Source organism: Mastigoproctus giganteus, chromosome 2 (genome assembly GCF_048544385.1).
Source record: "Mastigoproctus giganteus isolate SK-2022 chromosome 2, ASM4854438v1, whole genome shotgun sequence".
Lineage (NCBI taxonomy): Eukaryota > Metazoa > Arthropoda > Arachnida > Uropygi > Thelyphonidae > Mastigoproctus > Mastigoproctus giganteus.
Genome location: NC_143576.1, coordinates 137,159,143 through 137,174,131, shown reverse-complemented (window position 1 = coordinate 137,174,131; position 14,989 = coordinate 137,159,143). Strand labels below are relative to the sequence as shown.

The following is a 14,989-nucleotide window of genomic DNA, read 5'->3' as shown; positions in this document are numbered from 1 at the left end:
TATTTGCACGCAAGCTTCAGTATTTCGTACACGCCTTTGGCCATGTTAAAAAAAAAAAAAAAGACAAGGGCATCAGAAAATGAAAGGGAATCTGTCCATTAATGGCTTCTTTTACCTCTGTAGATAACAGTAATGGAGTCGTAGAAACAGCCGTTTGCCCTTAGCTACGCAAATGTTATCTTGTGTTTATGGGCGTAATAAAAGAGTTCTCCATTAGGCCTGTAGATGCAGTTGGCTAGATCGGTACTTTTTTCTTTTTTATCAGAGCCATTACGGGCGCAATAGATCAAACACTGGACACAATAAATCACACGTAAGAATATCTGAAACTATCTTTATCTAAACCTCCATTTAATTTACAGTGATATTTATTTGACGGTGATGTTTAGCTAATATTTATGTGAGAACACACATGAGAGTGCTCTCACGATCAGAATATTATCATCGTCCTCTTAGGAATAATTCTCGGCAGAACCGACAACTGAATCTTCAAAAGCGTAGTTGCTGTTTGTAGGGATAACCAACACGATTTTGGCCAAAAAATAACTCCTAATGAGCAGTTTAATTGGCGAATATAATAAAGATAACTCTGCGTTATCATTAAACTAATTGAGAAGAGGAGTGCTCCAAAAACTCGCCTCCACGTGACGCAATTGCAAAAGACCATTTTTCATCCCTTAGGATCATTCGATCAAATGAGGCTACTCCGAAAAGTGGGTTTATAATGAGAATAACATTCAACAGTCGTACTTTTTTCAGAAAGCTTCACTGTGAAAGGACTTTGAAAAACAATCATCGATTTGAAATGCTCAGAGCCACTCTCTCCTAAGGGAGTGTCTAACATGATCATCGGAGGTTTCAGCTGGATATGGTCGAAAGAAAATAATGTCGCTACCGAAAAACTTAAGTAGCACGCGATGACTAATGCACCTGACAGCTGGGTTGCAATAATTTATTATTATTATCATCAGTTTATTCAACAAACACCCCTGTACAGAAGTTAGGAGGGTGGCGCATACATACATCCAACTAACGTATTAGAGTGTAACATAGGATAAAATATATCAGCAAATACATAAGATATACAAATATAGAGGACAAATTACATTCATAGAAAAATTACAAAACGTTATACATACATAGAAAAATGACATCGTCATTTGCACTATGAACTGATCCTGATTGTCATTCTCTGAACAAAAACGAATACCCTCAGTCCTATAAGAGTCTTTTGGAAACACTATAAATCATTCATTTAAGATTTTTATGAGTTAGAGGGCACTTGAAGTCTTTCTTGAATTACATTCTTCATCATATTTGTAGTTTCGTATACAGATCCGCTGCAATGAGTTTCCTGTAAGTTTTCTCATGGCAGTACCTGTCCGTGTCTATTTTGAGGTCTCTAAACAGCTCCAGAGTATTGGCAGGAAACATCCGCCTTAATCCGTCCGTGTTATTGAGAGCGCTTCGGAGACTGAGGGTTGCGGGCTCCAGGGCGGGACCTTACAAGATTTTCAATTTGAGTAGCATCAGTCAGAAGTTGTGCCAGAGTGCAGATGCTACGTATTCTGATCATCTGAATCCACGGAGCCGTGTTCAAGCTTGCATACAGTATATTGTCGAAGCATACAAGGGTACAAGAACGATACATCTTTGGATATATTGGGTCACTAGATGCTGGTTTCGAATCCCAGTTATTTCCTGTCTTACAGCCCATATGGCAGCAAGAATTTTTAATCTCGTGTTCTGAAAGTGCCTTTCTTAACCTGTGCTCCATTAATAGATAATTTGATTTTATTTTTTATCTTCTTATTAGTTATTGTCAGTTGTGTTGACTTGTCTGAAATTAGCCATAAACCGATTTTACGTAGGTATGTCTCCAGTTCACACAACTTAGCGTTGGCATGAAAATTGACGTCGGACACCAGAGATCCTTCGTCAGAGACAACAAAATATTTTATATCATCGGCGTAGGAAATAAAATTCTGATTCCGCGCCAGAAAAAAATGTCTTTCGATATTATTTTTCTTTTGTACTGCCACGCTCCCAGAGCACAATGAGCAAATAGACTTGCCGTTTATATCTGCGAAGAAAAATTACTCCTCCCAGTCGGAGTATTAAAAACACGTTCTTTTCCTCTTTGCCACGATTATAATCCCTAATTTAAAATAAAAAACGCAGTGAAATTATAAAAAAAATCGTTAAATTAAAAAAAAAAAGTAAACTACAATAAAACGAAGCGGAAGGAATTCATAGTTGAAATTCAAAAGCATATTTCATAACTACATTTACCAATTATTTCTAAATGAGAGTGGGTTAAATTATCGTCTTTGTAGTATAAGATTAGCGAGCAAGAGTCTCCTTTTCCAAAACTTGGTGAACTCAACACAGTACATATAACAAAGAAATACTGAACACAAAATATTACGACGTTTCTTTACTCTCTTAACAGTGTTAAATATTGAGCTTTCCTTTCGCATATAATTGGCTACTTTGTATCGAATTACCAAAGTGAGCCCAAAACGAAATCCCTATAAAAAGTTATCCGATCGTATCTTACTGCACCTCCCCAATAATGACTTGCCATAGCCTCAGCAGGAGGAGCCAAGGATTTCTATTAAGGGCGCCGGTTTGGTGGGCCATACTATAATTCATAACGCATTCAACTTAAAATGGATATTCGCTGGATCAGTAAAAATTGTTACGGATGAGACTGCTTGGCTTCTCTTCTGGATGCCTTCGTTCAAAGAGCGAACTTCTCAAAATCCAAGGACCTATCTTTTAAAATACTTTTAGGACTTTAAAAACTTTCATGTATCAAAATGCACAGATTTAAAATGAGAGGAATTTCTTTACCTTCGCATTTGAAGTCTTTGGCTTCGACATCTTGAATGGGAATGTCTTTCAAGGAAGTAGGAGAATGACATCGAGGATTTCCAGTAACCACGTTCTTTTTCTTAAGCCATTCAGAAAGCCATCGAAGATGACAGTTACACCTCAGAGGATTAGCCATTATGTTCCTGGAAATAATAGCGCCGACATTAATAAAAGTATGATGAGCACAAGCATAAATTAAAACGACAAAAGTATGACATGCGCTGATATTCAAGTTTAACGGGGCCAGAAATAAACATGCTAACACTATATATGCCATTCTACTAGTTCATGGCTATATCTATGCTAACAATCGTGTACGCTTTCTTTTAAGAATTCTGGCTCAGAAATTCACGGGCTTCTTTCAACAAAAGCAATGTAACAGAACGGATAGAACTCACATTCTGCATAGTCATCACAGCCAAACCATTAATCCTAATGCAGATACGTAATCCCCAAAAGTATTCGGACATCACCTTCCATGTAACGTATGGTGCGAATGAGATGTATGCAAAGCGGGAACAGGTTTAGGCGGGCAATAGCAGAGAAGTCGCATAAATTGTAACCTATGGAAGAATTTTTGACACAGTTGTACACAAATGATCAAGAAGGCCAAAACAAATGATGGATGGAAATCAGCAATCCCTGAATAAAGCAGTGAAAGCAAAACGAGCGCTGTCCTTGGTAAATGTCAATTCGAAGCTCGATATGTCTACAAGAGTATATTAATTGTATCCATGGTGTAGCAAATTGCATGCTCTGGGTGTTCACAGCAGAGCCGCTACTCACAAGCTCCACATCACACCAACAGACGTTAGATGTGGTGCAGAGCCCATAGTTCTTGACCATGGAACGGTCCAGACAGGTTCTCAGCGGTGACGAGTCTCTTCATGTCATATAGTGGACTGTGGATAAAGGGAATACCTTGGGAACATCTTCCACAGAGTAAGTCATAGTGTGGGACTGGTTCTCTTGTTTGAGACTTGGACCGTTGTTTGTAGTGCCATTTGAATTCGGGAAGAAACACCAAACACCGCGCTAGTTGATATCAGAATGCACTGTTTTAATTCATTTTGCACAATTGCAATATTCAAAATATTAACACGAGATTAATTCTTAAAATAAGTAAAGTATAATATATAAAAAACTAATACAACGCCGTAACGTTTTGGCTATTATGCCACAGTTCTTGTTAAACGGGGACAACGTGTGAAGTCACTGGTGTCTATGAAAGGAATGATTCCTTTCGATGTCTGCGAAGGAACACGTCGTTTCCGTTTGTTAAGAATTGTAGCATAATAGCCGAAATATCACGGTATTTTACTTATTTCCCAAAGCTGATTACAAATCATATATAACCAGTTGTTTTAGTGCCAAAAAATCATCAAAGCCGAGTCGCACACTGACATCTTGGACAATTCCACGGGAATAAGCCCCTTCATATTTCGGCACAATAATGTTCCATCCGCTACAGCGAGCAATGAAAGTCTGGTGTGAGGAAAACGAAGTTAAGCAGCTCTTCTAGTCCGTTCAGAATCCAGAAAGAACCCTGATGGGGACGTAGATTCTAAGCTGAAGGAAGCGAGAATGAACGCAAATTTCTACTAACCTGCAAAGGACTGATCAAAAATATTCCGTGATGTAATTGGGAATAAAGGTGGACTTACACCTGATGAATCTATTCATTAATTTTTTTTTATTTTTCTGGCGTAATATTGTCCAAACTACCTTTGGTGTTTAACCTGCTTTTTGGATGCTTCCTTATTTATAAGAGTATCAAAACATCTCCAGGCACAACGTGTTAACTCACCATAACGGGGGATTACTGAGGATAACGCAATCGAAAAATCCACCAATGAGTTTGACCTTTCTGTAATATTTAAGTTTCCTGAAGGTTGAATAGTTTGGAATGGTATGGGGGAAAATAAATCATAATGAAGAGAAGAGAACTTACTTTGGTAGTATCAACTCGTAATGTACTGTTACGCAAGAGAATACAGACAGATCATCATCCAGTAATGGCTTATAAATGTTGACCAAGTGTACGCAGATGTAGTCATCGTGCGTTAAAGAGTGACAGAATGGAATAACAAAGATTCGTATCATTGTCATCGCTCCAAAAACCTTTATATATGCTGGGAATCGGTGGAATCATTCTGTTAATTAAGCTGTTAACCATTGTAATGATACGCAAAGAACACCAGCCATATACTTGCACTAGTTCATGATCTAGTACACTCTCTCGCTTCTGACTCCACAGGACAGAACATGCACTACGAGGAAAGCAAAAGATAATGGCCAAAAACATGGGAAGGGAATCTCAGAGAGAATCATGTTTTAGTAGATTAAATTGGACATAAGGAGACTTATCATAGAAATACGGGCCATGTGGTAAAATCATCGCATTTACTTTTCTCGCTCTGGCATGACATTAATAATAATAATACCACAAAATAGCAGCGTTACTTACAGCGTTGTAAGTGATGTCATGGGTTCAAATGCCCCTTCCATAATGCAGGCAACCTTGTTATCATACAGGGACCTGAAATTAAACGAAAACCTTTTAATGCAAACATTTTCTTCAAAATATGTTTGAGATATTACAAGTGTTAAAAAGGCATCGGTTTTTATCACACTTTGAAAGCAATCTGTATCTGTAGTAATAGGTCAAAGCATCCTTTGTGATCAACAATATCCGTTAGTCGTATGCAGCCAAGAAGTATGCATTTGCTAAACAAATTATTTTTTCAGTTTTAACTAGATGCCTCCGATGGCCAGTGTAAGACCCTTCCAGTTGAAACATCAACCGATACTTTGCAAAAAACCCATCTCGTTGGGAGCTCTTCATAAGAGTTGATAACGCAGGATTCTGCTCAGTCAGTCTGGGATAGAAATCCAAGGATCTGGCAACACTTCTTTGTTTTCGTTACAAAACGGCTAGCACAGCAATCGTGGTCACCTTACTCATGGATGGCGAAGACAGGAAATTCTGCTCGTCAACTTTGTGCTCTGGTAAAGAATACGACACCTAGAGAAGGGTTTCATATTCACTGACCAAGACCAGTTCTAATGTGATTTTAGCAGACCTCATCAATTATATAAAAGGGCATGTTCTTAGAAGCAATGCGTTCATGACTGTAAGTAGAGGATCATTACTATTATTGAATATTCTCGAGTGGTTTTGTTTTCTTTGAATTTTGTAGTTTAATAATGATCACAAAAGAGACTTTTTTCTGGCTGATCTCCTTTCTCAGATGTACGATTTACGAATTGGCAATTATACAACATGAATGATTTGTTATAGACGAAAACTTTAAAATAGAATACCTGGGATGAAAAGAGCAAGTTCAAAAATCATAGTAATTAGTAAAGAATTAATATTTATTGCCAATAGAAAGAAAATTAAGAAATTAGTAAATTAACTGAGATATTTATAAAAGCGAACTCTTTGTCTGCTTGCCTATTTAAATTAATAACTGCCTGGACAAACTATTTGGATCCATGAATAATATTTTACTTTTATTTTTTTCGAAAAGACAGAAGAACAGACTTTAGTAAAGTTAACAGGAGAATCCAGATCTCATTTCGATTATGATGGAAGATCGTATTTCAATGTTTGCTGTTGGAAAGGTAAGAAGGTTTGGTAAATTTATTGCCACAAACCTTCCCTCTGGATATTATTCAATAAAGTTGGAGTTAACACCCACGTATTTAAATCACAGGGATCCTAATACCTTGTCTAGGTAGTACACTTATAGTGACAAGAAGGCGAAGTGAACTCACAGTAACTGAACCGAGCCCAGTCCGCTAAACGTGTCATTGGGAATGCACGTTAGTTGGTTAGTGCGTAGCATTCTGCAATGGGAAAGAACAAACCATTGAGAACACAAAGGGATGTTCGCAGGCAGGAGATGATCAAAAGGTTAATGAAAAACAATCAAGAGGACAATATTTGCGTTAGCGTTATCAAGAAGAAGCATTTTTACTTACAGGGTCTTCAGGTTCGCTAATCCAGCAAACATCTTCGGCCTTACATCTTGCAGTTTGTTTTCTGTGAGAATCCTGAAAGGGAATTTACACTTCGTAGTGGCATTTCGAATTCGTTAGAGACAGAGAGAGAGAGAGAGAGAAAGGTTTTATTAGAAATTAAAATTTATCGTGAGAAGTATAAACACTTTTCACAATAGTCTGGATAAGTGCGCAAATAGACATTCAAAGAAGTGCATTTATACTTACAGATCTCCCAGCTGAACAGCTCCCAGGAAGGAGTTGTCTTCAACGTCAGTGATTTCATTGTTTCGAAGATCCCTGCAACGGACGACATATTCAGTGTTGCGCCAACGAGCCCAGAAGGGGTGCAACAAGAATAGTAAGGCAGGGAAGGGATAAGCGAGGGTAAGGCAGGGAAGGGATAAGAAAGAAAGCGAGGGAAAGGCAGAGAAAAGAAAGAAAGCGAGCGAGAGAGAGAGAGAACAGTGAATTTTATATTTTGAGGATGTTTCTCTCCCTTCAGACTGACTTAACCGTATACGCCTTTGATTTATATTTCAATTTAGCAGGTGCTCGCCTTCTCTCTCTCACTTTCTTTCTCTCTGGTAATTTAAACCGCGATTATTGACATGTGTTTTTAGAAAGAGCGCATTCGCTGCCAGTAATCGCCATTTCACCGAACAAGACGATGCCAACTGATGATACGGAAAACAATATCAAGTTTTTCGCCAGCCAGCACCACCTCGTAATTACGAGGTAAACGAGCTGAGACGCATTATGTCACCTGGCGAGGGCACGCCGGTTTCCTCGCCGTACTTAAAATACAGCGCCAAAGAGACATCTGTTGGCGAAACAACAACACGACACGACGAAACAGGTGATGCGGACGGGGTGGGGTGGGGTGGGGTTGGGGGGGCGAGCACGCACAAAGGGAGAAAAGAGAGACAACGAAAGAAAAGGGGGGGGGGAGGCGAGATGTTTACAGATCGATGAAATTGTACGCCGTGAAAGCGCTATTAATGAGAAAACAATTAAGCGGCGCGCGCCGAAGTGCTCTACTCGAAATGTTTACGAGAAGGTGGCCAAAGACCGGTTTCCAAGGCAACGAAAGGATAATGTACTTACAGTCTCTTGAGGTTGGAGAGCCGCTTGAACAATCCGCTGTTCTTTATCTTCGTAATCACGTTGTCGTTGAGCCGCCTGAAGAGAAAAAGAAAGAAAGAAACAGCGCGTGAGTTCCTCTCCAGATGTTTACGCTACTTTTTAGTAGTGGGATTGCGCGAAACGATATCTTAACCACTATTTTTAGTCACGAGACACATGGGATTCCTGCATGGCACGAGCACTATGAATATGCGAGGAATTCTTTCGTGTTAGCGGCCAAAGACATCCGATGAGACCACCTCAGAAAAACTCGAAAGGCCCGAATCTCTCGTGCAATGCCGAATTACGCGTGATTTTGCGAGATCGTGGGTCAACTTTCAATGGACATTGAGTTTTTGTCATTACTGGAGGTTCTTCGTTTGGGTGCTCTTAAGTTACCAACAACCGCACGTTAACTTCCCTCAGGCTTCAACTTGCGCAAACTCTTGTTTTTGAGAATTCTTTGTCTGTCAGTTCTAACGTCCATCACCAGAGGGCATTTCAAGCCGGCATGTTTTCCTTGCATTCTTCTCATCATAGGAATTTACCACAATCGTTATCTGACCAACTCGTATTTCGAGCTTATTATAACTACGATCCTCTTTGGAGGTCAGTGGGCGTTGGATTTATTGGTATCCTTCCCACTATTTTCTTAAATCAATAATTAATTTATCCGGAAAACAATAAAAATAGCAACTATCAACATTTATTAGGCAAACAGTGAAAAATGGGACCAATGAACCTTATCGCAATGCATGATGGTAAAAAGTTTCAAAAAAAAAGAATTCCAAACAAACATCAACAAAAAGTTCTTGGTCCTAAATAAATTACAGCATAACAGTGGTCTTAAAAGAGAATTAAATACTTCCCGATTGGATTCTGCCCACCTGATACTGATAAACGAGTTGGTAAGTTCAACATCCTCATTAACTGTAGGTTAAATTTGTTTTATTGGTCGCATATTTTGATTGGTTAAAATAAACTGATATACCCATAAATACACGCAGGTGGCGCTAAGAACTGATTGAGCGCCTGGCATAACCGAGTGGTCAACGCAATGGTACAATAGCACACGCGTTTCAGCTGATCGCGGTTCGAGCCCATGTGATCGCTAAATATTTTAGCTATTAATGCTCTTGTATTCCAAAGAGGGTTGGATGAATTTATAACCCTATCTGGCCATCTCAGAGTATAAAGAGAAAATTTATTTATTTATAATCGACTTTTTGGAATAATCAATGCATTTAAATACGTTGATTATTCGAAATAGTTCAAAACATTTCAATAAAATTGGTAAAACAAAACTTGATTTTAAAATTAAATTAGAATTAAAAATTACAGACTTACAGCAATGCAATTAATTAAAAGGTGGGATTTAATTTAATTCAATTTAATTCAATGAAACGCTAGTTAGTAGGTATTATCATAACCTGATTCAATTCTGAATAAAAATATTATTAATTAATTAATTTATTCAAGATACATGCCTGTGTGCACGAAATGAATTGAATGAATTTATGAGTATTGCGTTCAGAAAGGACTTACAGTTCTGTTGTGAACATAGGCATGTTAGCTGGAATTTCCCTGAGTCTACGGTTGGAGCAGTCAACCACGGTTCCCTCACAAGTACAGTGTTCTGGACACTCCCTGTCCACGATACATTCTCCGGCCAACTTGGTCCGATACGCCTCCGAACCTGAAACAATAAACGCAGATACAGAACCACCCTGCAAAAAAAGCGACAATTTTATACTCATTCCTCATTAATTTATATGACATTTTCTTTTATTAAAAAAATAATTTACATAATGTACAAATTAAATTATTTTGAATCTTCCAGCAATAGCCGCTGGATGAAAAACCTCGAGTTTCGGGATTAAAAGACACCATTGAATTCAAGAATAATGGATGTGAAGGGAAAATTTTTTTTAATGTCCGAAGGGGCTTCAACCCGTGTAGTTTCTGGACGACGCGAAAATACAGCGACCTTAGCCACTGTACTAATTGCGAAAGTAAAAAATTAGACTGCTTTCTTTCTGTATGGTTCGGGCATGTTTGTGTTCCTTTGACCATGAGCCTATCACTATTACCTCAAGTTCACTGGTTATCTCAATTTAGCCATTGTAAAATGCATGTTAGAATCCCCTCCACAGATGTGCAGACTCATCTGAAACAAGTACTGTATTGTGCTAGTGATGAAATGTTGTTTTTTTTCCTTTCTTTGCTTGGAAACTCGAGTTTTTATCCAGCAAAAGGCCAAACTCAGCCTAGAAATCGCACAACTTATAGTAGATACTGATGCCTTTCCACTCCACTCTACTTGCCTCAGTGCATATTCTACATACAACCAACCAACCATCACTGGAACTATTCCCACCTTTCCAAATGGATGGCGAATGACAAGATACCCAGATGAATGGTGGAGTGGATTTACACACCGCTCATTCGTATTAAATCAATAGATAACGCTTTACAGAAGTTATTTTAAATAAAGTTTAAACGCTTTTTCTTTCATTTAGGATTACAATGGTGATCAAATAAGATGAATTTAAAATTTCATGAACATAAGTATCCATAATTTGTATTTTTCGTGATTAGTTTAAAATCACGGATCCTAAATATCAGCGGACGAAACATCGACGTGGTACAGCAGTCGGAGCAGAAGAATCTGATGACAAAACACATGGACCAACGTCAATTTATGAAATGTGTGATAAATTCAATGTTATTTTGCAAGTAGGTCAAGAGTGGTTGCTAACAACAGCAGTCTTCATCAACAGGTCAATACCACTGGAATGCATCCAGGAGTCAATTTCAGACTCTACCACACCTGTCAAACACTTTATTCTTTGTACGTTCGGATTTTAACTGTTTAGACCATTTAAAGATGCAATTTACTCTTTTACTAAAATTCACCTCGTTTGACGCTTCCGTGTAGAACACGAAGGACATTCAAAATAAATTCAAATGAATCTAAGCGATCCAGTCACTTAGAATTATCTTATCTTTATAATGCAAACCAATCCAGTTGAAGTAGTTACGCTTTTGTATTAATACTAAACAAAACTGTTAAAGTAGGGTTAAAATTTGTTGATAAAGCTTCTTTGTCCACCTCATTTTGGATGTCAGCAAAACCAATATAACAACTTTGGAAACTTTTGCAATTCTCATAGAAGTCTTTATACAATATACACAAATATACGTAATGAAAAAGATTTTCGCAAATTCAGTCTCTTTTTCTCTCTCTCGCATACAAATGGTAAAAATAACGACTGTATGTATTAGAATTTGATGGAACGTTCGGAGAAACGTACCACCAATCATTAAGCATGCAAAAATCATTTGGTTTCAATTAGCATGCAAGAAAGATGAAGACTGAAGGAGAAGACAGGAAGAAGAAAACATGCCAAGAGACACTTAACTGAAACAGACATCAAGCTTAGAGATCGGGATAAGGGAATGGCATGCGAAGGATGAAGAGATCAGTTAATAATCCGATCATTATCTAAATTAAGGTTAGAAACCAACAACCCTCTCAACTGTCCCCGTCCTCCACCCCCAAGTACAAATCTACCTTTACATTTATATTTCGTCTCTCTCATCTGGCTGATGCGGCGTCGGTGCATGCGTCGGGGGCTCTCGCATCTCGCTCCACTTGTCTCGATAGGGTTACTATGGAGATACTCAGCCAGCCATCGAAGATTGCAGTCGCAGATGAAGGGGTTACGGGCGAGGTGCCTGTAATTAAAGGGACACACATTAGTGGTGAACTGGAGTGAGTACTCAGTTGAGATACATGCAAAACAGGGTCAGCTGTCTGCGACCAGTGCACAATACGGCCCCTTATAAAGAGGTCAGCAGGCAACAGAACTTGATTAATGATCTCAAGAAATTAATTCAGATTTTCCATCGGTTTTAAACTGTCGATTAACAAAAGCACAGACATTTATGCAGCGCCACATGTATGCCATAAAAGTGGGATAGATATGACGCTGTGCACAAAATGAAGAATAATTTTCTATAGAGCTTATAAATCATGCTTTTATGCTCGTGTTGAAATATCGCACAAACAAACAAAACGTGATGTATGTGGAGTGACGAGTTGTTTACTGCAAAATATACAGAGCATATCTAGCGAGAAAAACACTTTGATAAATCAGATTTAAATGCTAAATTAGCATTTGAAGCGTCGACGGAGAATGTACAACTCCGACCTCGCTGCTTCCAGGCAGTGTTAGAGTGGCTGGAACACGCTAATGCATTATTTATACGCGGTTGGAAGAACTTCTTTTCATTTAAGCAGAGAGGCGTCCCCGAGAGTTCCATTACCAAGTCGATTACCCAAATAAACGAGTTGAGTCGGATGGGGAAAATACTTTTTGCCTCAAACGTACACGAGGAGATGGACAAAATGAGGGTAGTCATAAATCTACAACTCCCAAGCTGCTTTCTCCTGCCTGTCAGAATCAGCAATAATGTCCAATAATCGCCAAAGCGTACCTTGCGATACGTATTACGGTGTGGTGTGTTTCCCAGCTTGTCATTTTGAGAAGACATTAAAGGTCCATTTATTATATCTAGCATCTCGTTCGGCCTGTCACTGTCAGCTCCTTCATTCACAACCCTCCCACTTTGCTCGTCTTCCTCTTACCTCGGATGAGAACCTCTCCTAAAAGTCCCAATTAAATCGCAAATTAATTGAAACAAGGTCCGTAATCCATTCCTAAATGGTGGACAAACCGGAAAAGGAAGTCATAACTCGAAATGGCATCAGGATGCGTTGTGTGATGTAATAACTGTATTTTACTGGCTGCCACAACATGTTGGAAACACTAATGGGCTATTCACAGGTAGTGTTGTTTTTTTATTATTTCATTCGAGTACACTTCTTGCGTTATTATTGGAAGACCTCTACTTATACCTTTGTAATAACCACGAGGTGTTTCGAAATTTCTATTTAAACATATTCCAAATAAGATATAAAGCACTTAACCTTTGGTTGAATGCAAGAGAATATGTTGCCCTTCTTACCACACGGTTTTTTTAACTTAGTTTTAATTTTACCACTAGTGGAACGCTAATTATTAACCCTTTTAACGGTACTTTATTTTTTAAATGAATATTCAAGTGGCATCCTAACTTGGCGGATTGTTTATGAGCAATAATAAAAGAGTGAGGGGTTATACGTAAACGTTGGCAAACTGCGTGTGTTCAGAAGGTCGGCTTATCTGTTTTGCGTAATTAAAAAAAAAGAAAGAAGGAACAAGAGGAAATAAATATTTTCAATCTTCAAGAAGTATTTACGTTCTACATGAATCGCATTGTGAATTAAGCATGAGAGAGAGAGAGAGAATTGTTTGTTCGAGTAGATAACTTAAAAATAAGATAAACCGATACCCATCTGTAATGAAAGAAAGAAGGGAAAAAGATAGACAGTATTATGAAATAAATAGATAGAAAGATAGCATTATCAGCGAGCGCGGCAGCTTCTTCGTTTCTATAACTTCCACGCATTGGCCTTCCAGCTAATCTAGTTCGTGCACACAGACAGGAGTTCGCTGACGCTGATCACGTTCGTCCGTCCCACCCTCTCCATTTGTAGTTGCTCGCCGAGTGTTCATTGAGATAGACGCTTAGATTGTCTGCTTGCTTCAATTCCAGTTAAGCCCTGCCACGTCCTTGAGGATGCCCGAGCGCAGAAAACTCCCTACAACAACTGGTTTATCGGAGATGTGCCTGCGGTCTGGATTTATCTGCGAACTAGCTTTCCGTTCACACATTATGAGCAGGTGTCACGGCACCGCGGAGTTTCATTTGTGAAAGGAAGTTGTACCCAATTGCCTCAGCTCTCTCTCTCTCTCTCTCTGGGTGATCGAATCAATAGCGGTGGATTTTAGTTTGTTCAACTACTGGGTTTCAGCAGAAGAAATTCGGGGTCACGGAGATATTTTCCGCCTCTTGCTTGGGCGACTGATGTAGCATATTGTTAGAGAGAGAGAGAGAGAGAGTTTTGTTCTTGAATACTAGTAGTGTCTTTCCCAAGAGGAAATTATCTTTGGCCCTCACCCTCGCTTTTTTACATGTCCAGTACGCAATGGCAGTCTGTTGCTTTAAGACTTTTTTCACAACATCATTTTCCCAGATGGCGATTCATACGATAGAAACCACTGATCCAATGCATCCTCTCCTAATTGATGTTTAACAGAGGGTGGGTGGTTAAATTGGCCTGAGATGTACTATCACATGTGAAAGGGAAAGAATATTTTAAGGACAGAAACAATCCCTGTAACATACGTGACATGGAGAAGATTCAAAATGGCTTCATATTGAAATTTAAGACTATTGGTCGTGTTATCATAGAAATATTATTCATCAAGATATTTCTCAAATAGAAAAAGATACCAGGGAAAATGGAGTCCAAATATGTTGGCAGATTGCTGTTGGAATCTCGGATGGGAGACATCAAAGGACGATTATAAAAGGCAAAACACAAAATAAGTGTTTTGTTATTAGATAAAAAAATTTTGTAAATAGAATAAGGTTAACAGACCCATTGTTCAATTTTTAAGACTATGTAACATTCTTAAAATACATGAGATTTTTTTTAACTAGAAACTTAGGTGCATTTAATTCTTTCTCTCTTAAAATTGGTGGGCGTCACAGCAATGTGGTTGCCATATTTGAATTCAGCAACGTCAAATCTACAAGAATAACCGTCAATTTTAACAGAGAGCCACAAAAAAAAAAAAAATAACAAAACAAAACGTTTTTTGCCTATTCACTTTAATGTGTGCATTAATACAAGCGAAATTAAATGGAAAAGCGATGGAGTCTTCTGGTATTTCATAAAATAATGCGTTGTTTCTATTTTCTGCACTTCCTGGCTGCATTTTCTATAGCGTTTCTAGACCAAACGATCCCATTGTTGCTGGCTCCAAAGTTCTCTGTGGTTGTGGCACGTTCTTCATTGTGGCTGTTTTAG

At 38.5% G+C, this 14,989-nt stretch overlaps 1 protein-coding gene across 4 annotated transcripts in view; it reads right to left on the bottom strand.

Moving 5' to 3' along the window:
* LOC150089589 (protein slit-like) overlaps positions 1 to 14,989 on the bottom strand; it is a 172,283-nt gene that overhangs the window by 25,583 nt on the left and 131,711 nt on the right. For 2 of the 4 annotated variants that reach the window (XM_090389558.1, XM_090389559.1), the window contains exons 15-22: positions 11,582 to 11,745; positions 9,553 to 9,703; positions 7,990 to 8,064; positions 7,111 to 7,182; positions 6,865 to 6,936; positions 6,658 to 6,729; positions 5,345 to 5,416; positions 2,857 to 3,020 (exon numbers count right to left, since the gene is read on the bottom strand). In XM_090389558.1, the coding sequence (XP_090245684.1) occupies positions 2,857 to 3,020; positions 5,345 to 5,416; positions 6,658 to 6,729; positions 6,865 to 6,936; positions 7,111 to 7,182; positions 7,990 to 8,064; positions 9,553 to 9,703; positions 11,582 to 11,745 (842 nt within the window). The remainder of the gene's footprint in view (positions 1 to 2,856; positions 3,021 to 5,344; positions 5,417 to 6,657; positions 6,730 to 6,864; positions 6,937 to 7,110; positions 7,183 to 7,989; positions 8,065 to 9,552; positions 9,704 to 11,581; positions 11,746 to 14,989) is intronic. The other 2 variants (XM_090389560.1, XM_090389561.1) reach the window with 2 other exon arrangements.